Source organism: Rhinolophus hipposideros, assembly GCF_964194185.1.
Source record: "Rhinolophus hipposideros genome assembly, chromosome: 23".
Lineage (NCBI taxonomy): Eukaryota > Metazoa > Chordata > Mammalia > Chiroptera > Rhinolophidae > Rhinolophus > Rhinolophus hipposideros.
Window position 1 is genome coordinate 11474856 of NC_138069.1, and position 23554 is coordinate 11498409.

The 23554-nt window shown below is 47.3% G+C and overlaps 2 protein-coding genes and 1 pseudogene across 4 annotated transcripts in view; 2 read left to right on the top strand and 1 right to left on the bottom strand.

Moving 5' to 3' along the window:
• Window positions 1-262: 262 nt before the first annotated feature.
• On the top strand, window positions 263-15671 carry TXNDC15 (thioredoxin domain containing 15). The gene is made up of 5 exons (XM_081035609.1): window positions 263-730; window positions 9225-9712; window positions 10981-11144; window positions 13285-13415; window positions 14941-15671. The coding sequence occupies exons 1-5, from the start codon at window positions 526-528 to the stop codon at window positions 15135-15137; spliced, it is 1185 nt and encodes a 394-aa protein (XP_080891735.1). The 5' UTR covers window positions 263-525; the 3' UTR covers window positions 15138-15671.
• Window positions 2399-3206, bottom strand: LOC308491676 (protein C1orf43 homolog; annotated as a pseudogene). Its single transcript has one exon. The product of its transcript is annotated as a protein C1orf43 homolog (transcript).
• A 4656-nt stretch (window positions 15672-20327) lies between the features above and the next one.
• The window catches only part of PCBD2 (pterin-4 alpha-carbinolamine dehydratase 2), a 46507-nt gene continuing 43280 nt past the window's right edge, over window positions 20328-23554 (top strand). For both annotated transcript variants that reach the window (XM_081035565.1, XM_081035564.1), the window contains exons 1-2: window positions 20328-20509; window positions 23414-23545. In XM_081035565.1, the coding sequence (XP_080891691.1) occupies window positions 20426-20509; window positions 23414-23545 (216 nt within the window). In that variant the 5' untranslated portion in view covers window positions 20328-20425. The remainder of the gene's footprint in view (window positions 20510-23413; window positions 23546-23554) is intronic.

The window sequence follows — 23554 nt, forward strand, 5'->3', positions numbered from 1 at the left end:
GAGAAATTGCCCTGTTAGTTAAAACCAAAAAACCAACACCTCCCTGCCCTGAGTAGGGTTAGGACTGCCAGATATAGCAAGTAAAATTACAGGGCACTTGAATTCGAATTTTGATGTCTCTTACAGTAAAAACCTATTCATTGTTTGTTGAAATTAAAATTGAACTGGAATCCTGTATTTCATTGGGCAACCCTAGGTAGGGTAGCATGGGCAAGGCAGGAGATTCGAATATTTGCACCACGATGGGTCCCTGGAAGGAGGAGCCTTTGGGCCTTTCTGACCCGGGGATGAAGCGACGGCCCTGTGCAGGGTGCCGCCAGCACCCAGGCCCCGACTCGTGCATGAAGGAGGGCCACGGGTCTCGGCTTGAACCCCGTCCAAGATGTGGGCTTCAGGAAAATGTGAAATGATCTGAAATATCCGGCTCTTGGCTCCTAAAGTGCCCCAAACCACCGCGGAGGCCACAGGCCGGAGACAGTGTGCCCGACTCCAAGATGGCGCCCGCGGCGGCTGCCAGCTGCTAAGATGGCGACGTGGGGGCGGTGCTCGCGCTTCCCGGCTGTCCTCTCCCGTCTTCCTGCGGCTGGAAGCGCGATTCGCGTCGCCCGGCACCGGTTGCCTCCTGGCCCGGGTGGTGGTCCCGGCCGCCTCCCGCCCCGCGCCATGTGGCTCCTCGGCTGGTGGCAGGTACTGCTGTGGGTGCTGGGGCCTCCCGCCCGCGGCCTGGAGGGTGAGTGCGGGCCGCGGCCCTGGCTGGGGCGGCGTGGGGGTCCCCCGGGCAACGCTGACCTGCGCGAAGGCCCGCGCCGCGCGCCGCGCCGCCGGCGGGTATCTCTCCCCGCGTTGTCCCGACCTCTTTCCCTTGGTCCCCACTCGTGGTCCGCGGTCGGGGACGGGGAGCCCCGAGGATGGCGCGGCCACTTTGAGGCCCCCTCGGCAGGCGACTTGTCACACGGGAGTGACCGTGTAGTCGCCTTCCCTGCGGCTCTTTGTTACTCTGGGGAGCACTTTGTTGTTAATGGCAATCACAACAACGAATAGCAGACGTTTCTGCTGCCCTTATTAGGGGCCAGGAACTGTGGGTAGCACGTCCATCCTTGTCGCATTGAGTCCTCCCCCCCGGCCCGGTGAGGTAGGTTCCAGGAGCATCTCCCTTCTACAGGTGAGGATGCTGAGCGCAGAGAGGCTACGTAATCAACCTGCCTGAGTTCGCCCTTCTGGAAAATGGCAGAGTCTGTGTCTATGACTTGACTTTGCACCCAGCGGGACCACTTTCTTGAGAAGGCCACTCTTGCTCAGATGGCTGTACGCAGGACAGATGAGAGAAACCCAGGAGACCCCCAGGGTAACCCCTGCCTGCCAGGGCAGCTCTCGGAGCCCCCGCAGGTGCAGACAGCAGCCACCAGGAGGCAAGGCTGGGGCCAGGAGTGGAGGACACCTTGTTCTCACTGCTCCTTCACCCCCCATCTCACAGTCCTATTAAAGTCCCACCCTTTGGTCTTGCTCGTCATTCAGAACAGGAATAGGCAGGGCTTTCCTTTCCTTGGGTGCCCTGGAAGGAAGGCAGGTCTGCAGAGCAGGGAGAAGGCTGAGGAATTGAAACACTCTTACTGGGAATGAAAGCACTCACTGTGTGCCAGGCCGCCGTGCTTCGTGCTTTACGAGCATCGTCTTATTGACTCTTTTTTTTTCTTTTCTAATTGTTCCTTTTATTAAACAATTTATAAAGTCAAACCACTGCGTTGGTCTGACCATTTTTTCACATTGTCCCACAGTATCCCCAATAAAGGAGGGGGGATGGAATTATGTCAGGTGTCAAAACGCTCCCTTTTCAATTTATGCACGACATTGTGGAATGAAAGTGGAAGGGACCGGCCGTGCAACCCGGGAAGTTGTGCTAACGTGTAACACGTCCTGGTTTAAGTGCAGCACCAGGTACTGTTCCCCATGCCACTCAAGGCCTCAGCTGACTCTCCACCAGCTCCTGTCTGCCTTTCCCACCAATCAGCTCTTAGGACGTGTCAAACCCAAATGGTTCCCATTCAACCATGTACAAAGGGGTAATACGGGAGACACCAAGCCCTGTCACCTCAACTCTCACCCTTGGGATTATCTATAGTTTGGAAAAGGGCAGATGAATTACAATCAAAATCAGGTGAGGATTTTTAAGAGCGCTTTGACAGAAACATTAAGAGAAACATCTGAATTCAACTCCAGAAAGTAGTACTACCAAGGGCAAATAAAGTCTTATCCGATGTTTGGAAACTGTCCCTAAGAAAGGCTGGAGAATGAACCCCTAGGCACAAGCGCTAAGAGCTCTGGATGATGGGAGTTCGGCTGACCCAGGCTGGCCTGCTGAGCCAGCTAACCTGAGGGCCGCCGGGGTCCCTTGGCTCCATCACAGAGTGCTCTCCAGGGTGTTATAGTTGTCCTTGAAGCTCTTCAACTCGAGGAAGTGCTTGGCATGTTTACTCTTCTGACAGGAGGGGAGGTATGTCACCTGGATGGTTGTGGGGGAGACTTCAGGAGACTGGGTTAGGTCTTTGGCTGCTGACTGGTGCTGTCGCTGGGAACTCCCACTTCGTGCTTTCACCACAGTGGCCAGCTCACTGAGGGCCTCCTGATCGTGCAGGTACTCACTCTGGCCGAAGACCCCTGTCCCATAGCGGGCTGTCTCATAGCCATCCAGCAGGGTATCAATGAGCGCCTTGCGCACACCCTTGAAAGGTGTACTGGTGTTTCGATGATCTAGCAGGTAGGAGCGGAAATTCTTGCCCATTAAGGAACGATGATGCCGGCCTCTGAGATGAAATGGGATCTCAGAGGCGCGGATGGCATCCAAAGCTTTCATCCTGTACAGATAGTTGTAGCAGTTCTGACTTCCCTGCGCTTCGAGCTGTAGCAGTCTTGCATCACCATCCGCAAGGAGCTGAGGTTCATACTTGATATCCTGGACCCTGGATTGTCGATTTCCTCTTTTAAGTCCTTGGGGGCATTGTGTCCCACAGGGACGTGAGGTCCCCTTCGGGATTTCATTGCAAACCGCATGATTTGCCTCTTCACAAAAATAAATAGCAGCACAAACACCAAGCTCCCGTAGGCCATCACCAGCACGACATTTATCCCGGAGAGCCAGTTCCTGCTGGACGCCATGGCCTCCCCACCCCGCGCAGAACTGCTCCGGTTTACCCTGCTGCCCTGCCTCGTCAGCCAGGGCTCCGCCGAGGCAACGGCGCCTGGGTTCTCTGAAGCTCCCCGGCCATTTCCTTATGGGGAAAGACCAAGGCTGACCTGGCCAGAAAACATGGCAGATGGGAGCGTCTTATTTACTCTTTAAGTGCTTATGCAGTAGACGTCGTCATCGTCACCATTTTTATAGATGGCTAAACTGAGTCGCAGCATCAACAAGTCTTTTGCCAATGTCAAATAGCCAGCAGCTGAGGAGCCATGATCAAACCCACGTCTGCCTGCTTTCACAGTCAAACCTCTGTACTCCACTTTGGTCACTGCACTTAACCACCAGCCTCAGAGAGGGGACAGCAGGTACTGGATATTTCTGTTTGTCTCCCAGATTATTCTCAAACCTTCTCCACCCTGCTCGGCCCTGAGTGGCTGCCTTATATGAAGTAACAACGGGCTCTCCTGCCTTCTGGTTTCGTGTGGGTTGGAATGAGGGGAGAGTGAGGTCAGGGCATTGATATTTTCAGCTGCCTCCCTGGGGTTATCACAAGTTGGCTGTGTCCCTCCACTGAAAGTCACGGCTATTAGGAGGCTGTCCTCTGTTTCAAGATTCTGTGGCTGTTTCTGCCTCTGGCCTCTTAAGGTCTGCGAATGGTCCTTGGCTGGCCCTCTGCTGTTTCTGGCCCTGGAGTGCCTTCCTATTGCTTCTGTGTTCTCTACACCTAGCCCACCGGTTGGTGGTCCCTTTTATTAAGCTCTCCTCGGATTGCCCAAGTTGAATGTGCTGTTTCCCGGCTGATTCAGGAGACGGACTTGTTGTAGTCAGTGTGAGTCTGCCTGGCAGTCAGGGTCATATTCATGCAGACCTGAGGCTAACACCAGCCACAGGCTGTGGATCATCGGTCATCATAACCAGGCCATGAATGGGGTGAGGACAGAGGAAACTTCACCAGCTGCTTCCTTTTCAGGATGCCTGAAAATCCAAAGCTTTTTTGTTTGCAGAGGGCACCACTGGCAGATTAGCAACCAGAGGTGGCAGTGCTGTCCAGGGGTCAAGGAACAGGAACCAGCTTCTGGTTTCAACGCCCTCATGCCCATTCTCACTAGCCAGTCAACTAGCAGATTCATACCGAGCATCCATCATATGCCATACCTTGTGCTGGCACTGATGATACAGTGCAGAGCCAGGCAGAAAAACAGGCTGGCCCTCCCGTCTGAGGGGGAAAGCAGGCATTAAATGACTACAAATAATTAAGTCAATTACAAGAGTGGAAAACGCTTCAGGAGAGTTCCCGGGCATTACTGGATGCTGTAATGGGAGGCACCTCTGGTCTGAGGGTCAGAGAAGGTGAAGTTCACCTTACAGAGGTGAAGATGAGGGTGAGGTCTGAAGGGTGAGTCAGATTAGCCAGAAGAAGAGGGGTGGAGGGAGGAGAAACATCCCTCAGGACAGCTCTGAGGTAAGTGGAGGAGAGCATGAGTGATCAGGACCAGAAATGTCTGGTGGCACCAGTAGAGAGTGTGGGCAGATGTCACATCACGAGGGGCCTGGTATCCATGCATCAGAATGCAGACTCATTCCTAGGGCCGGGGGAGGCCACTGAACGGGTTTCAGCGGAGGAGTGACATGATCAGATTTGCCTTTAACTTTCAGTTCCACTTGGGTTGCTGTGAGGAGCAGGGCTGGGGGGTGGCGGTTGAAATAGAGGGCCAACCAGGGAGATCAGTTAGGTGGCTACAGCAGTTGTCCATGTCAGAGATGGCTGTGGCCTGGGCTAAGGGGTGTGAGTGGGGCTAGGAGAAGTGGATGGATCCAGAATGTATTTAGCAGAGGAATTAATAGAACTTGGTTGTGGTGCCCTTTCATCTCTTAAAATTATAAACATCAGTCATATCATGACCATTATCATCATCGTCATCACCATCACTGCAGCCATCAATGGAAGGCTACTATATGCCAGGGATCATACACATCTTATTTAATCTGCACAGTAGCCTGTGAATTTCTGCAATTCAGTGGTATTTTCTCCACTTGCTATATGAGCACACTGAGTATTTCCTATGGAAAGTTTGAGTTGCGGCCCTCTCCAACTCCTGGCTGTTTTTTGTTCCTCCTGCATCTGGTTCCCCTGCCACAGAAGCCATTGTGAAAACACCTGAGGCTGGTAGAGAGGCTTCTGAGAAAAACTGGAACGGTGTGAAGGAGCTGACCTAGGCCAGGGCTCCGTGGCAGAGTTGGCGTGGCGCTCCCACCCTTGTTCTCCAAACATCTTCCTTGTTGCCAATAATGCAGTAATTTTCACTTTCTGCATGGCTCAACTGATTCTGCGTGGCTCAACTAGGTTAAGAAGCAGTCTCTTTTAAAAGACGCATCACTGTGGGAGGTTTCAGTGACTCTCATGTGGTAGGTCATTTCTATCTTAGTGCGGGATAATTCCAAGTTTTTTTTTCTTCCCAATGCCTAAATGAAAGCAATGGTACCTAAGGCCGTATGAATTTTTTTGTTCCTAATCTGTACTGTCTACTTAAATATCTTCACAGGAGGGAAAATCTACATTCCTGAACTTAAAATACCAGCTCTCTGCATCACTCAGACTTCCTTCTGACTTTTTTTGTGGGGCATATCCATCCATTGTTGCATGAGGGTGATCAGAGAGAAGCAGATTCTAATTTGTGCCCCGGTTTTTTTTTTTCTCCTGAGACTCCTCTAGGATATTAGCTTTCTCCTTTTACTTACTGGCCCTAGAATGTTCTGAGAGCGTAGATCTCTGGAACTGGGGCATTTGGGAATAGGGTTGGCTCCCAAACCTGGCACCCTTTGTTCTTCAGACTTCTAGCCTCTCTGACTTCATTTCCTGCTCTGTCTTGAGGACGACCCAGAAAACATTTGTTTTTTAGCACATGCTCATCAACCAAAGGCTACAGAAAGACCTGCAATGTGTTCCTACCTCCATCAAATTGGCAGAGCTCTCTGCCCAGGCACCCAGCCACTTCTTTAGGTCATAGTCACAGAAATGCTCGACCCTCTTCTGTCAAGGACTCACCTTGCTGCCCATGCCCCGTACTCTGCCATATCTAACACATTGTCACTTCTCTCTCCTTATCTGCTTTCCTATCTGCTTTACAAATGCTTAAGTTTCTCCTATGTCCTAAAAGGCAAAACAGAAACCTCCCTTAGCCCTTTGCAAGTACCCCATAGCAAGTACCCCATTTTTGTTGTCTTTTCCATAGGTAGAATTTCAGAAAGTATTGTGTATATTTATCCATATAGTTAATCATTTCTGTGCTTTTCATTCTTTTGTGTGGATTCATATTTTCATCTCGTATCATTTTTCTTCTGCCTGAGGAGTTCCTATAAAATTCTTGTCATGTGGGTCTGCTTGGTGATGAATTCTTTCTACTTTTGTATGTTTAAGAAAGTATTAATTTTGCCATTGTTTTTGCTGGGTATAGAACTCTAGGTTTATAGTTCTTTCCTTCTAGTACTTTAAAGATGCTCTTCTTGCTTGCATTGTTTCCAACAAGAAATCTGCCGTTATCCTTATCTTTGTTCCTCTGTACACGATGTGTCTTTTTCCTCTGGCTGCTTTTAAGATTTTCTCTTTATCACTGGTTTTCAGCAATTTGTTTGTTTATGATGTGTGATGGTGTAGTTCGTTGAGGCTGGGATTTGTTGAGCTTCTTGGATCTATAGATTTATAGTTTTCATCAAATTTGGAAAGTTTTCAGTTACTGTTTAAATACTTTTTCTGTCCCCCCCCCTTTTTTTTACTCTCTTTTTTTCATCAAATTTGGAAAGTTTTCAGTTACTGTTTAAATACTTTTTCTGTCCCCACCCCATTTTTTTTTAACGCTTTTTTGGATACTACAATAATCTTTACTTTAGGCCACTTGAAATTGTCCCACAGCTCACTGATGCTCTTAATTTTTTTGGATACTTTTTTCATTATATGTTTCATTTTGGATAGTTTTTATTGCTATGCCTTCAAGTTCACTACTCTTTTCTTCTGTAATGTTTAATCTGTCATTAATCCCATCCAGTGCAGTTTTCATTTCAGACATTGTGGTTTTCGTCACTAGAAATACAATTTGGATCTTTTAAAAAAATATCTTATGTTTCTGTATCTACTTAACTTTTTGAACATGTTAATGTGGTTATGATTACTGTTTTAATATCCTTTTCTAATAATTTTGACATTTGTGCAAATTCTGCTCAGTTTCAATTAGTTTGATTATTCTCCTCACTATGGGTCATATTTTCTTGCTTCTTTGCATGCCTGTAGAGCTTTGATTGGATGCCAGACATAAATCTTACCTCGATGACTGCTGGATATTTTAATATACTTATAAATATTCTTGAACTCTGTTGTGGGATACTGTTAAGTTCAACCACTGAAAGTTAAACTGCTGAAAACAATTTGATCCTTTTAAGGTTTGCCAGCTGGGAGCAGAGCTGTACTTACTCCAGGGTTAATTTTGCCCCATTACTGGGGTAAGTCCTTTTTGTGTACTGTACCCAGTGCCTCGCAAAATATGAGGTTTTCCTGTCTAGCTGGTGGGAACAGGTACTATTTTCAGTTCTGTGTGAATGGGTGCTGTTGGATACCATTGCCTCTAATCCTTCTGGGGAGTTCTTTCCCTGGCTTTGGGTATTTCCTCACGTTCATGTGCTGACTAGTATACTTGATGGGGGCCCCTCTGCAAATCTCTGGTGTCCTTGCTCTATAGCTCTCCTATCTCCCATATTATGTTCTGCAAATTCTAGCTTCCTTGGTCTCCCTGGACTCTCAGCTCCATTTCCTCAACTTGTTGAGTCTGCTGGGCTCGGCCTGGGTTCCCCCGCCCGAAGCCACAGTGCGAACTCCCTCAGCTAGAGCACTTGTAGGGCTCTTGTCTTTGCTCCCTGTTTCTCAGGGATCACTGTCCTTCACTGCCTGACAACTAATGTCCTGAACCTGTTGTTTTACACAATTGGCTGTCTTTTGGTTTGTTTTAGAAGGGAGGGTAAATCTGGTCATTGTTACGCCATCTTAGCCAGAAGCAGAATTCCCAGAGAAAGTTTTTGAATTGCTGAATCAATCTGCAGATCTCTATGGGCATATTCTTTGAGACTTTATATGAATGTGCATACCTTATGAAGCTCCCAGACCCCTTCCCAACTCTGAAGCTAGTTGGTCATTCATGCTCTGATGACATTCCCGTGGCTTGGTAGAGTTCATTACTCAGCTGTTGGCTCCCCAGCCACATGGTGAGCTGGTGTGAGGACAGCTGGGCTCATTAGTTTCCTCTCGTCAGTGCTGGGCGGAGTCTGACAGCTGTTGTTGAGTTGATGAGAGTTGGAGGGCAGAAGTCTTTGTTACAGAGGTGAGTGGAGATTGCTAAATGGACATGGGAGACTGCCTAGGACTCTTCCCTTATCTGAGCATTTTGCCTAAGCCTGAACTTGTGGCTCTAAAGTGGGAGGAGAGTCCTTCTTTTCTCCCCGCTACTGCTCCTGCACTGCTGGGCGCTCCTCGACCTGGCTTTGCTGCTTGCTAGCTGTGTGCTATTGGGCATTACGCTGAACCTCTCTGTGCCTCAGCTTGGCCATCTATTAAGTGGGAGTGATAACCCTTGTCCTGCCCTTCTCATAGAACGGTTATAAAGCGTGCAAAGATGCTTTGCCATAGTAGACTCTTCCTTAAAGCCATTATTTTCTTGGATATTTTCATCAAACAAGTGAACATGTTAAAATGTTTATATTATATTTTCTCAGTTGGATGTCTGCACAGGAATGTTTTTGCTTATAATCTATTATACATGGCAAGCAGTGGGTTTCGCTCGAAGCTCTGTATGTTTCCACTTCTGTATTTGTTATTCATTAATTTAGTTTCCCGTTGTGACCTTCTTTATGACCTGAAGACTCATGGGTGACTGTGATAGTTTAATGGGGAAGATAACATTTTTCTCCATCGGGGACAATTTCGTGTTTGGGGAGGACTGTAATTCTTTGGGGCCCATTGATTTGGAAGTCAAACATGACTGAATACGCTTGCGTGTTCTAGTTGCAGAGGAAAGTGGTCGCTTACGGTCAGGGCAGCAGCCCGCTCGCCCGCCCCAGGTGGGGGCTGTGTACCTGGGTGACGAGGAGCCTTCCCACGGCCCGATGGGCCAGGACACGTCCGCGGAAGAGGCCGGCGCAGTGTTGGGGCTGGAGAACGAGGGCGACCACATGGTGCTGTTGTCTGTGATTCCTGGGGCAGCCGAGGACAAACTGAGCTCCCAGCCCAGCGGCGGCACCTGCGGGGCTGCAGGGGACGAGGACTCGCGGTGTGACCTCAGAGAGGGCCTCTTCTCCGTGGCCGGCGCTGGCGTGGGCTTCCGGGAGAGAGAAGAGGAGGAGTACACGGGGCCCGAAGTGGCGGCATCGGACCCGGCGCCCGCCCAGGACTCCAATCACACCGACAGTCAGAGAGCCCCCAAGGTGAGCTGCGAGGAGAGGAATGTCACGGGACTGGAAAATTTCACCCTGAAAATTTTAAATGTGTCACAGGTAAGAAAAAAAATGACTTAATGCTTGTCTCCTTTTCAGCACATTGATTTTACGATTCAATACTCAATCAACTTTCAGATGGAGGGTCTAATCTTCATTATATTGTACGTGAAATACCGTTCAATGGCTGCATCAGTGAAAATGGACTTTGCGCTCTGCGATGTTTGCAGGGAAACGGAGATACAACTAGCGTCCATTATGCTTTTGGGGCAACTTCTACCTAATCGTCCTTGGGGTAATCTCACCACCGAGCCTCATGGTAAAAATGCCCGTGAACAGATAGATGGTTGGCATCAGAATCGTACCAGAAGCCACGTAAAAGTATTTGAGTTACTCAAATTCTAATTTAGCATTGTTTAGACAATGTAATGCCTTTGGGAAGTACATTATATTGATGTAAAGTTTCTTTCCTCCAAAGAGCGTGAATCCAGTGTTTACTCTGGAGTGATGGCTGAGACAATTGTCCCAGACCCAGCCATGCTTTTCCAGCTAGCTGGACAAAATGGTGACTCCAGAGAGAATACCGGGATGATGACCAACAGTTTCTGTAGGATCGTTAAGCCAGATAGCAAGATGAATGCAGGCTTCTTGTGTAAGAGGAGAAATCCAAGCTCTGAAAGCTGGGATTGCTTAAATGAGGGCACGTGTGGTACGTGCAGGGTGGGCGTTGACCTCACACCCTCCCCTGATGTCTGGGCAGCACCACGCCTCAGCTCTGTGGCACGTGCCTCACAAATCCCGCGTGCATGATCAGGAGAGAGCACTGTAAGTAAGCAGTCTGAGTTAGGGTGATGGCAGGCGTGGTGCACCTTTGAGTGCAACTAACCTTTGGCCAAATACATTGATCTGACTGCTGAGTATGGACATGAATGTACTGAGGTGATAGTTGGGGGCCTGAGATCACCCTGCTTTAATAAGCCAGTAGATTGTATGAGAGGCACAAGTCCGAGGATGGGACAGTGGCCTGTGCCCGGTGAGTACCTAGTATTTGAATGGATAAATTATGAAAAATATGAAAATTGCTCTATAGTAACATTAAGCAAGCTTAGAAGAAAGTTTATAACTTGTCATTTGATAGTACTTTTCTGCTGATGGGTGGATTCATGTAGTTCAAAATCCAAAATGTTCTTAAGGGGATACACTACAGTCTCTTTCCTACCCCTGCCCCCCACCTGTTCTGGAGGCAGCAGTGTTTCCTCTTTTTTGGGTTTGCTTCCGGAAAACTGTACACTTACTGCTGACTTGAACACTTGTTTCTTTTACTCCAGGACCTTATGGATTTTCTCAACCCCAACGGTAGTGATTGCACGCTGGTTCTGTTCTACACCCCATGGTGCCGATTCTCTGCCTCTTTGGCCCCTCATTTTAATTCTCTGCCCCGGGCGTTTCCAGCTCTTCATTTTTTGGCACTGGATGCGTCTCAGCACAGCAGGTATCTTTCCTTTGTGGGGTTTTCATCTCATCTTTTGGGATGATGGTGGCCGTTATTTGGCAGTTATCCTAATTCGTTAAGTGAAAAGCAAAGGAGGTGGGCATGAGCTTCACCAAGGGCTTGAAAGAAGGGAAAGGCAGGTATGAGCACGTAGTGAGGCGTGTCAGAGCCCGAGGAAGCTCATGGCTCACTTTCTGGAGGCCCCTTAAGAAGGAAGAGGATGGGACAGGGTTGCTGGTTAGCTCAGTTGGTTAGAGCGCGAGCTCAGAGCACCAAGGTTGCCGGTCCCATCCCCACAGGGGCCAGTGAACTGCGTCCTCCACTACTAGGTTGAAGACGACTTGACGACTTGACTTGGAGCTGATGGGTCTTGGAAAAACACCCTGTTCCCCAATAAAAATTAAAAAAAAAAACAAAAACAAAGAAAGAAAGAAAGAAAGAAGAGGACTGTTCTTTGTGTGGTGGAATTTAAAGGTGGCTCTGCCTGATGGCAGGGCAGGGGCCAGAGAACTTTCTAGGGTCCTTGCAAAATTAGTATCATGAGTAGGATCTTCCTTTGTGACTTTCATCTGCAGTTTAGGTGCCCACACCTGGCAGCCTACCTCAGCAGCTGCCTTTTTGTGTATACTGAGGATTTCTTCCTTCTTTTACTTCTTTTTCTTTCCTTGTTTCTTACATTTATTCTTGCATGAATATCCCGTAGTCGGCATTTAATAAATTAATTTAAGGTATGAATTTAGCCATTTAAAATGACATTTACCCTGGTTTTATATTTCCTTTACACTGTTCAGTGGGCTTTTGTCTTTTTTAAATGTTCAATAAGCATCAGTTACTGAGATCTTTGTTCAGACATTACGTGTTTCCTCTAAGTGCTGTGACTGTTCCTGGGTTATAAACTGTGTTCTCCCTTCTTCTATCTATATCAGAGGCTCCTTAGGATAAGGTGTGTGTGAATGAATTTTGAAAATCAGGATGATGGTCAAGTCGGTGGTAAAACATGAAGTTGAGTAAAACTGTATTCATTCGTGCTCCACCGATTTTTCGTGTGGGTAAGGTAACTGCCAGTGTTTACCTGAAACTTTATGAAGAAAGAAATTGCCCAACAAATTAGTAATTCTCACAAGGGCTTCAAGGAAATATCTAAGTGGCCTGGCCCAAGGGAACAGACTGATGGAAAGGACAGTTCAGATCAATGGCCAGCGTTGACCGAGCTTCCACTGCCCCCAAGCAGGGCAGGCTCCCAGCACCTGCTCAGCACTCTTTGGTTTTGAGTCTGGTCCTGGCACCTCCACTTCCACCCCCCATTCCCAGCAGGATTTCATCATCTGCTTTGTTGCACGTATCCTTCTCAGTGCCTGGTATGGCCTTAATTATGGAGAATAGGCGATATTTGTTCTTACTATATGGCGTGGGACATGTGTTTGCCTCATGTGTTAATACTTAAATTACAGCATGTTTACAAAAGAAAAAATTCTGATTATCCATTATTATCATTTTAGTAATAGGGGAAACTGAGGCTTCAGGAGGTTAAGTAATCTGCCCAAAGTTCTCACAGCTGGTTCAGTGGCAGAACTGAGGCTTGAACCCAGAGTGTTTTAACTTGGAGCTTATACCACTGCTCTGTATTATGTCAAGGTGAAAGAAAACTGCTCAGGTCCTAGTACTTCCGAATCATCCTGCCCTAATGGTGAATTTCCTGGTGTGTTTGTTAGATCATAGCCTCCTTTGTGCCCACTTACCAAGTTCATTGCTTACCATAAGTTGAATCTTTTATGAGGGATGGAGATGTACATTCTGGAGTGTTTGACATGTCTTCTGTCAAGTCAGTTGACACATGTGCTTTGTCCATGAGTTAGAATTTTCTGGTCTGATCTGTTTTGGCAGTTAGGAACGTAAGTAGTGGAATAATTGGGTCATGGGTAGTTCCATGTTGTAATAGAAAGCAACTCAGCAGAACAGAAGTGCCCCCAACCATGACCCCTAGGAGGGAGGTCAGAAACGGCAAGCCTACAGTTTGAATATCAGAAACCTCCGTAGGTCACACGAAACAGATTGTTTTTCATTTATTGCCACCCATTCTGAGATGGTAATTGTTTGAGAAAGCCACTATTAATTCAGGTTTCTTTACGTTCTTTCGTAGCCTTTCTACCAGGTTTGGCACTGTAGCCGTTCCCAATATCTTGTTATTTCAAGGAGCTAAACCAATGGCTAGATTTAATCATACAGACCGAACATTGGAAACACTGAAAATCTTCATTTTTAACCAGACAGGTATGTAGAAATAATACGCTGTAGAAGAAGACATTTTATTGCTAGGGGTATGTGCCTTCTGTGGGTTCCAATCTGCTATTATCCTCAAATGAAGGATTCAAGATAGCTTTGAGATGTAAAACTTATTTTCTAATGAACTGTTATGAGCCTGTTAAATGTCTCCCAATCAGTAGCAAGCATAACACGGATAGGTAATTTTAATATGATTAAAGATAGGTTTTTTTTTTAAAAAAAAAACTTTATTAAGCTATAATTCAGATACCATACCCCCGTGGATACCTTTTTACATACATTTTTCATCTAAGTATATTATTTACACAGAAAATGCATCAGTCATTACTGAACTGGGTGATGATTTTCGCAAAGTAAATACCTTGGGTAACCAGTACTCAGATCCAGAAAGAGAATGTTACCAGCCCTCCTCCAGCACTATGCCCCTGCCCTCCCCAAGGACGACCACCATCGTGACTCCTAACCCATGGCCACTCAGCAGAACATGAATGCCCCCAGTCATGCCCCATAGTGTTAACTGTTTTTGAACTTCATATTAATGGAGACAAAGTATGGATTGTTTGTGTCTGGCTTATTTCACTCACCATTATATCTGGGGGATTCGTCGGCATTGTTGAGTATGGTTGTGTTTTGTCTTCTGTTGCTGTATAGTATTCTGTTTATTGATCCATTTGCAGATGCTATTCTAATTCCTTAATATTTGCCAAACCAGATGGCCTCATTTTTTACTCTTGAAGAGTTTGAGCACTGTATGTTGTAGAAATCTCCTTCATTGCAAAAGTCCACCCCTCAAAAGCTGGAACACCCATTATGAGCACCCTTCCTCTTCCTGAAGTGTATTCACTTGAAATAAATGCAAATTAAAATATACCTTACTTATATGTTAAGATGCATGTAAGCACTTATACCTAACACAAAAGAACAAAGAGCTGAGTTACTTCAAAGGAGTAAAAGGCTTGTTTCCAGGTGATTAGCTATTCCAAGCCTCCTCATTCAGATTGATAGGGAGAGAAGGAGCCCTTTTGTTCAATGCTCCAAAAAAACCTAGGACACAAATGAAATGTAGGAGTCACTGCATCTCTGATAATCACCAATCCCAGTAATGTTAGTTGTAACAATTCTTTTAGTAGATTTATTAAAATCATTTTGAATTTAGCATTACTTAACCTTTGAAAACACCCTATAGACTCCTGCAAGTAGCTTTTCTGGCTACCTGTTGAACTTTGTTCTCAAAAGAGAACAAAAGAGAAAAGACAACTCTTATAATGCACTGAATAAGGACCCTCTGATGAGTTCACAGAAATTCTAGTGTTTTAGCTTTGAGTAGCTGCATGGATTCTTGTTCCTTTGATGTAGTGGGAAGAAAGGCAAGTTACAAATTACACCTACAGGCAAGTGAAACCCATCCCAGATATGTTCGCAGGGGTGTTAAGCCTGCATGTCAGTTTGCATACCATGCAAAATACTTCAGAAAGATCTGTATCTGATTTGAAACAATTGATTTCTCTTTCAGGTATAGAAGCCAAGAAAAATGTGGTAGTAACTCAAGCTGACCAAATAGGCCCTCTTCCCAGCACTTTGATAAAAAGCGTGGACTGGTTGCTTGTATTTTCTTTATTTTTTTTAATTAGTTTTATTATGTATGCTACCATTCGAACTGAGAGTATTCGGTGGCTAATTCCAGGACAAGAGCATGAGCATGTGGAGTAGGGATGAATGGAAGAAGTTGGAAAGAGGAATTTCAATCCTTCATTACAGAAATTAATGCTGCACTTTCATTTTCTCCAGTGAAATGTTGATTGACAACTTCAGATTAAAAGAATCATGTGCGTTTGTTGGACTGTGGAATGTGTAAAAAAATTATAAATTGGTGTTTTAACTAGTGTTGCAATAAGCAAACGCAAAAATATTCAATAGAATTTACCATTCTTGTTTTTACTACTTGAACATAATCCAATATTTTAAGGCAGTAATCCAGTTTGAAATGTGAAGATGTATTCTGGTGGAATAGTGGGTAGAATGACAGTATGCTTATTTTACAGGAGGCAGAAAGAAGACTTTCAGTTTATAGTTTTAGAAAACTCTTGATTCCTTATATATGTCTAAGACGGTTTTCTATTCATTTGTAGTTTCTCTTCTCAGAGTCTATAAGCAGGAAAGTATTGTGGGAAAAATAACTAGAATTGATAAGTGTGACCTTACAAGTATCAACTGATGGGGAAATAAAAGTCAAATACCTTGGTGTTTTGATCTCTAATTTCACTGAAAGAATTTGAAGTGGTTTAAGAAGTTGTTTTTGGGTAAGACAGATGTTAGGAGAAAAATATTATGATCATAACTAAAGCTTCTTATCAGTTCTGTGCTAAAGTATAACTTAAATTTTAGTGTTATCCAACCAAGGTTCATGCATTAACTGAACCTTAAAATGTTGCTAGCACTGGGCTAGGTTTAGTGAGAGCCAAAAGAAATACAAAACACTGTTCTTGCCCACAGGTTGATTCTACTCTAGTTTTAGGACACATGTAGAAAAGATCCAATGTATAATTTATATAATTTTTTTGAAAATCTCTCTATTCAATACCCTCATTTTACATAAGAGGCCCCAAATAACTTGCTCTTGGTCATGCTGCTTGCAGTGGTGGGACCCAGTGCCAGACCTAAGCATAAGTAGCATGGTACCTTGCCCTGCCTCTCATTTCCTTGGGGCAGATTCCCAGAGTGCGAGTTATCCTATTAAAGATATAGGAATTTTCATGCCTTTTTGATATGTAATGGGGCCCTAGTCTAGTCTGGGGTGTGTGAAAGGCTCCTAGGATGACCAACAGATCCATGCTTACCTGAGAGAGGCTACATGGAATTCCCCCAGAGGAGTTTCAAGTGTAGAGAGGGTCAGCAGGAAGCGTTGGTGTTGAGGGTAAACTCTGCACGGAACAACGTTTTTACATATTATAGAAAGGAGAGCAAGATCAGCTCCAATAGTGCACATCAGCCCTGCATGTCTAGTGGGTCCCCCCAGCAGATAACTGCCCACCATTGCGTAGCTCTGTAGTGCTGCAGCAGAAGGGACTCCACTGCCCCCCAATGGAGTCTGAAATACCGGAAGCTAGGGGCATCCCCCAGGCCATTGACATACGAGGTCAGATAATTAAGTTTGTGAACTTGTTGCAATCATGTTGCTGACCTTTTCTGATATCAGAGGGATTATTCATTATGAATTTGTACCAACTGGACAAACAGTTAACCAAGTTTACTATTTGGAAATGCTGAAAAGGCTGCATGAAAAAGTCAGGCGACCTGAACTTTTCACCAACAATTCACGGCTCTTGCATCATGACAATGCACCAGCTCACACGGCACTGTCTGTGACGGAGTTTTTAGCCAGTAAACAAGTAACTGTATTGGAACACCCTCCCTACTCATCTGCTCTGGCCCCCAGTGACGTCTTTCTTTACCCAAAGTTAAAGGAAATATTGAAAGGAAGACATTTTGATGACATTCAGGATATCAAGTGTAATACGATGACAGCTCTGATGGCCATTCCAGAAAAAGAGTTCCAAAATTGCTTTGAAGGGTGGACTAGGCGCTGGCGTCGGTACATAGCTTCCCAAGGGGAGGACTTCGAAGGTAACCATAGTGATATTCAGCAATGAGGTATGTAGCACTTTTTCTAGGATGCGTTCTCGAACTTCATTGTCATTCCTTGTACATGCTTAAGCAGAATAAAGGAGCACACATCGAGTCTGAAATAGGGCAGGATATTCCCACACAAGCGATAAGCCTGTCACAGGCGTGTGGGCTCTTCACCTATTGGTAAGGAAGTGTTGCAGGCCTGATGCTCATTCTTATGTGGCCTAGCAGGGGTTGAAAGACAGGAGACTGCCTTTCCCAACGTGTCTACAACAGAGGTTGTGCCCAGAAAATCTTTACTAAGGTACTTAAATCCTATGAATTGGAGAGCTTCATGAGGGCAGAGGATTCATAGCCCCTGTGGGTGGTCATCACTCACTCTGGACCCTACCAGCATCCTGCGGCTGCTTTCATGCTTACGGCTGAGATGCCAGTCTCATACAGTGTGTTAAGAAAGGAAAATGATTATAAAGTAAACTTAACTGAAAATGAGGAGGGGCTTGGAAGGAGTTCCCAGGCATGATTTTTGATGTAGTGATGCTGGGGTTTCCCTCACCAAGAAACAACTCACTCACACCAACAAGGTGTCCAAGAAGTCAACTCTATTCTGATACTCTATCCAGAGATGGCATCAGGCTCCACAGGTTATGGGTTCAGTAACACAAGACTGCCCCCCCCCACACGCACACGTACACTTCAGATTCCAGTCACAAGCCAAGGTTGTTACCTGTGCTTCTGACAGACTGGCTATAAATCAGAGGTTCTTATGACCCCTGTGTTGGGTTCAATTAATTTCCTAGAATGATCACAGAGCTCAGGAAAACCTGTTTACTCACTAGATTACAAGTTTATTACAAATGATTATTAAAGATATGCATCAACAGCCAAATGAAGAGACAGGGCGAGGTCCCGAACAATGGAGCTTCTGTCCTCATGGAACTTGGGCAAGCCCCATATGGTGGTACATGGAGGCGTTCTGGTTCCCTAGCATGGAAACTCCAGATAAGGTGATGAGCTGTCCTTTGGGGTTTTTATGGAGGCTTCATTACATAGCCATGATTGACTAAGTTATTGTCCATTGGCAATTGATTCAACCTCCAGCCCCTCTTCCCTCTGCAGAGGTCAGGGGGCGGGACTGAAAGTTCCAACCCTCTAATCACATTGTGATTGGCTCCATCAGTCACCAGCTCCCATCCACAGGTGCATTCCAAAAGTCAACTCATTAACATAACGACGACACTCAACACTTTACCACTCTCAATACTTCGAGAAGACCAAATATATATTTATTATAAATCATATCATAGAACTCTAACTTGATATTAGCTTGGTGAAAAGTTAATTGCGGTTTTTGCAATTATTTTTAACCTTTTAAACCACAATTACTTTTGCACCAACCTAATACTTCACACCTACCCGGTCGTTTTTCAGTTGCCACTTTAATGAGCAAGTTTGTAGAGCATTTTTCATGATCATAAATACCCGAGGTAAATATGGGAAATACAACTTTTAATTCCACCCTTAGTTTCAGCCCACCTGAAGCATCATGAAAAGAAACCAGAGTATCTTACATAAATGCCTTGAGGCCAGTGGCATTTGGTTAGGGTCTCCAGCGAGATTCCTTCCCTGAATTTTTCAATGAAGTGGACAAAAGTGACGAAGGTCGGTTGGGCAGTAATTCTGAATTTTAGGCTATTTTTGAGGTTTTTTTCCAAGTCCACATGGGAAATAAGACTAACTGCTAAGTTGAACTTAAATGGACTCATCCTTTAAAAACAAATTCTTAAGTGTATTGCTATATCTGCAAAATTCCTTACATTATTAATTTGCTTATTTAGTAAAGTATACAAGTGAATACGCTAAAAACCACTGCATTGCACACTTTAAAGCGTGAAATTTTATGTGAATTACTCTCAGAAAAGACAAAAGGCAAAAAAAGATGAGACTATTAATAAATGCACACATATATATACATAAAAGAATGCTGCTCTTTTCCAAACCAAAGATATGAGAAGACTTTTCTAAAGCTGTCAATATGTATCTCCAGAATACCTATATGTGTGTTTCGCCTGTGGCACGTTTTTGGCAGCACTGTGAGCTAGGTTTTCTAGATTATTTTATCTAGGCAAACACACATGAGCCAGCTTGCCAGAGACCTGACAGGTAAGGAACCACGAAGGAGAGCTTCAATTTGAACCTGCGGCTCCCTGGCCTGAATCGCTGCGGTTCACTGCCCACCGCGAGCACCCACCCACCGCAGCTCATCTCTTCTGCCTCCGCCCGAAACATCCTCCCGCCGGCGCCGACTGTTCGCCCCACCGCCCCGCAGGGAGCCCAGCACGGTCGGACCGTTCGCGAGTGTGCGGCGACGCGAGGCCGGTCACCGAAGAGCAGACCCGGAGGTCAAGCCTGAGCCCAGCGTCGCGTCAGCCGCCCGTCTCCCCCACTCCGGCGTGAAACCCGGCACCCGGGCGGGGAAGACGCGGTGCGGCCGCAGAGTGGGATCTGAGAGCGGCCGGGCCTGCGGGGGCCTGCGGGGGGGGGGGGCCTGCGGGGGTCTGCGGGGGGTCTGCGGGGGGCCTATGGGGGCCTGGGGGGTCTGCGGGGGGGGCCCGGGGGGCCTGCGGGGCCTGCGGGGGGGGGGCCCTGGGGGGAGTCTGCGGGGGGGCCTGCAGGGGCCCTGGGGGGTCTGCGGGGGCCTGCGGGGGGGGCCTGCGGGGGCCTGCGGGAGGCCTGGGGGGCCTGCGGGGGGGGCCCTGGGGGGAGTCTGCGGGGGGGCCTGCGGGGGCCCTGGGGGGGTCTGCGGGGGGCCTGGGGGGCCTGCGGGGGGCCTGGGGGGGGACCTGCGGGGCCTGCTGGGGGGACCTGCGGGAGGCCTGGGGGGCCTGCGGGGGCCTGCGGGGGGGCCTGCGGGAGGCCTGGGGGGCCTGCGGGGGGGGGCCCTGGGGGGCCTGGGGGGAGTCTGCGGGGGGGCCTGCGGGGGCCCTGGGGGGGGTCTGCGGGGGGCCTGCGGGGAGCCTGGGGGGCCTGCGGGGGGACCTGCGGGGGGCCTGCGGGGCCTGGGGGGGTCTGCGGGGGCCTGGGGGGGGCCTGGGGGGGCCTGGGGGGGCCTGCGGGGGCCTGGGGGGGTCTGCGGGGGCCTGGGGGGGCCTGGGGGGGGGCCTGGGGGGCCTGCGGGAGCCTGAGGGGCCTGGCGCGCCGCGTCCGCCCGCTGCCAGCGGGGTCCGCAGTGAAGCTCCTGGGCCTCGCGGGGCCGGGTCGCGCCTGGGCCTGCGCGGCGGGGCCGGGCTGTGCGGGGCGGCCTGGCCTGCGGCCCGGAGGACTCGCGGGCGGCGGGCAGGCAGTGCGCCGGGCAGCCCTCGGAGGGAGGCATGGCGGCCGCTCTGGGCGTGCGGGGGGCGACGCGGCGCGTGCTGGCGGCGCGGACGGGCCGGCCCGCGGGTCTCGCGGCCATGGTGAGTGCGGAGGGCCCGCCCGCGGTGCGGGAGGAGGGCGAGGCCCCGGGGCACCGGCTGAGAGGTGCGAGGGGCCCGGACGGGCCCCAACGTGGGCCGGGCCTTCGGGCACGGACTTGGCGGAGCCCTGTTTGGGCGCCGGGCAGCTGCCCCGCGCGCTGGTCGGAGACGCGGCTGCCCCCGGGAGTTTTCCCTTGGCTGACGCATCCCGTCGGAGGCCACGCAGTTGCCACCCTGAAAACAAACGAGGACGACTTTCGTTTTAAAAAATACATGCAAGTAGTTGTAAAAATATTTGCTGGTTGGAGTCACTTGACGTGACTAAAAGGCGCCGTTCGGTCCTCTAGGTTGTGAGCTCGGTGAGAGCAGGGACTCCTTCCCCGCGCGCTCGCTGTACACGGGTGGCCAAATGTTGAATTCACTTATTTGTGTTGGTGTTATTTTTGGAAGAATTGTTAATAAATTATCTTTTTGGTGACACATCGGTTCTTCTTTCCTTTTCCCAGGGGCTCCGTTCAGTTTTCCTGTTTTTTTTTTCTAGTTTCCTAGAAACTAATATATTGCGGGTAAATTAACTTGACAGAAAGTTTTAACGTGCAGCGCCACCTAGTGGGGAAATGTTGCATTAAACTCATAATTTCATTGTCTTAAGTTGCTTTGTTAGCTAGAGCCCATCTGGCAGTTCGAAATGTTTTAATCCAAGAAGTTAAAATATCTTGGGGATGAAGGAAGATAAGCTTCCTGCTTCGAGGCCGTTAAGGTGAGAACACAAGTGGAGTGCTTACTGCCACCTAGGCATGTCTCCAGGCACACCTCTCACCCAGGTGCTGCTGATTAAGTACAATTAGTGTGTTCCGGGAAGAAGGAATAAACAGACACAATGTTCCGGGAAGAAGGAATAAACAGACACAATGTTCCGGGAAGAAGGAATAAACAGACACAATGTTCCGGGAAGAAGGAATAAACAGACACAATTTGAGTGGCTGCCACGTGCCAGGCTCTATGTTGGGTGCCTTCACCTTCAAGATCGCTTTAATTTAAGCCTTTGACAAATCTCTTGGCAGGTAGATATTGTAACATCCCCACGAGACATGAGGATACTGGTATTCATGGTGATTTGTTCCGCATCCTACAACTAAAAGCAACAAAGCTAGGACTTAAATCGAGTTTATGCTCTTCAAATTCTCTTTTCCTTGTCCCCCCTCCAACTCCCCTAGAAAAAAAAATGAAGCTACCACAAAGGGTTCTGCAGAAGGTATGTCACCAAGGGGGGGTTGGTGTTATGTAGATGAGGTGGCTCTGTTTCACAGACGTGGAGGCGTCTGTGATGAGCACAGAGTGCAGACTATTGACCTCAGTGGGCATGTGGATGGCAGACAACGAAACTGCTCAGACAGTGTGCTGCATTGCCGACAATGTGGTTGATAGTTTACTTTGCAGCTACTCAGTGTGGACACCGATAAGTCCGTTTCTTTTCCAAAATACTCTGAGTTGACCTAAAATATTTAAATGTTTAATAAGAATTTTAGATTATTTCCCGTAGTGGGTCTTTGTGGGAAAAAGTTCAGAAACTGTCATTTAAAATGAATGAGTAGATATTTTGGTTCTTAATAGTAAATGTTTTTTGATAACAAGCCTTTGAATGTTTTTATCTCATTAAGAGGTATTTACATGTTTTTTCTCTTTTGTTGAGGGGAAGGGTAGCTGACCTAGCAAGGAAGAGAAACTGGAAACTTGGTTCATTAGCTTCCTTTTCTATTCTTGATAGAAATAATTTTCTTGAAGTAAGCTCACTGATTTTGCTGTCTTAATTACATGAATGTCAGTGATAAAGGGTTTAGGATTTCTGAAGGGGGAAGGAGTGGCAGTTTCGTGGTAGAGGATGTAGCTCAGCTCCTAGTTCCCCTTTGATGAGGAACCAGTCTGTCTGGGTGATTGTCTCTTACCTGAGCCTGCAATAACCCTGCCAATAGGTAACATAGGAGGTATTGGCTGGCACTTATGCCACAATGAGAATGAAGCTCTTCTGACTTCTACTGGAGTGCCCTTCTCTTCTCTCTCTGGCCATGATGTATAGTTTTTTCAGTGAGAAAACAAATAGTATGGGAAGTGTGGGGCTATTAACCAACAGAACTCTGGGCTTGCGAATTTCCCCACCAGGGTGAGTAGGAGCAAAGTGGACACTGCACAGAAGTGCTTTGGGCTGGGACGTGCTCTGGCCACACAGTGGAGGGAGTTTGTCTTATTGGTGCTCTTACTCCACTAAGGCACGTGGCTTTATACCTGTAGTCCAGAGGGTCTGTGGGCCCCTACAAGTTATTATATAAAATCCTATGTAAAGAAGCATTTGTTTTTTTCCTGAGTAGGGTTGGTTTTCATCAGACCCGGGGATAATGAACCCAGGTAGTTAAGACCCATGTCAGTAAGCAATGAAGGCTACTAAGGCGGTGTGGGACCACATAACGAGGAGTAGACCAGGAGTGTAGAGCCCTGAGTTCTAATCCTGGCCTTGCCAGTGGATTTGCAGGGTTTTCTTGGGTGGGTGTGTTTACCTCATTTTCCTAAGGCCTGGAATGCTGGCCATTGGTAATGGTCATTGGTAAGAAGCCCAGTGGTAATGGTTAATCTTAGTTATAGCAGTAATAAAGAGAAGCTGAATTGTGAAGTAGAGGCAGCAGTGAGGGAGGGTGAGACACCATACCGTGGAGGCAGCTGCTGTTGTACAGAGCTAGCCTTGTGTTTGTCTATGTTTTGAGAACTTTGTATTTTGAGAACAAAGGAACCAAAGATGGTGAGAGATTGTTCTTCAGACTTTTCTGCGTCTCTACGTAAGGAAAAGAACTATAAGGTTATTTGAGTTTAAACCTCTACATTTCAGATATTAAATGTGTTTTTTTTTCATAGTCAGCAGATGCCCACTTGTTGACAGCTGAGGAGAGGAAACAAGTTATACTTGACCTTAAAGCAGCAGGATGGTTGGAGTTAAGTGAGAGAGATGGCATCTACAAAGAGTTCTCCTTCAAAAATTTTAATCAGGTAATTACT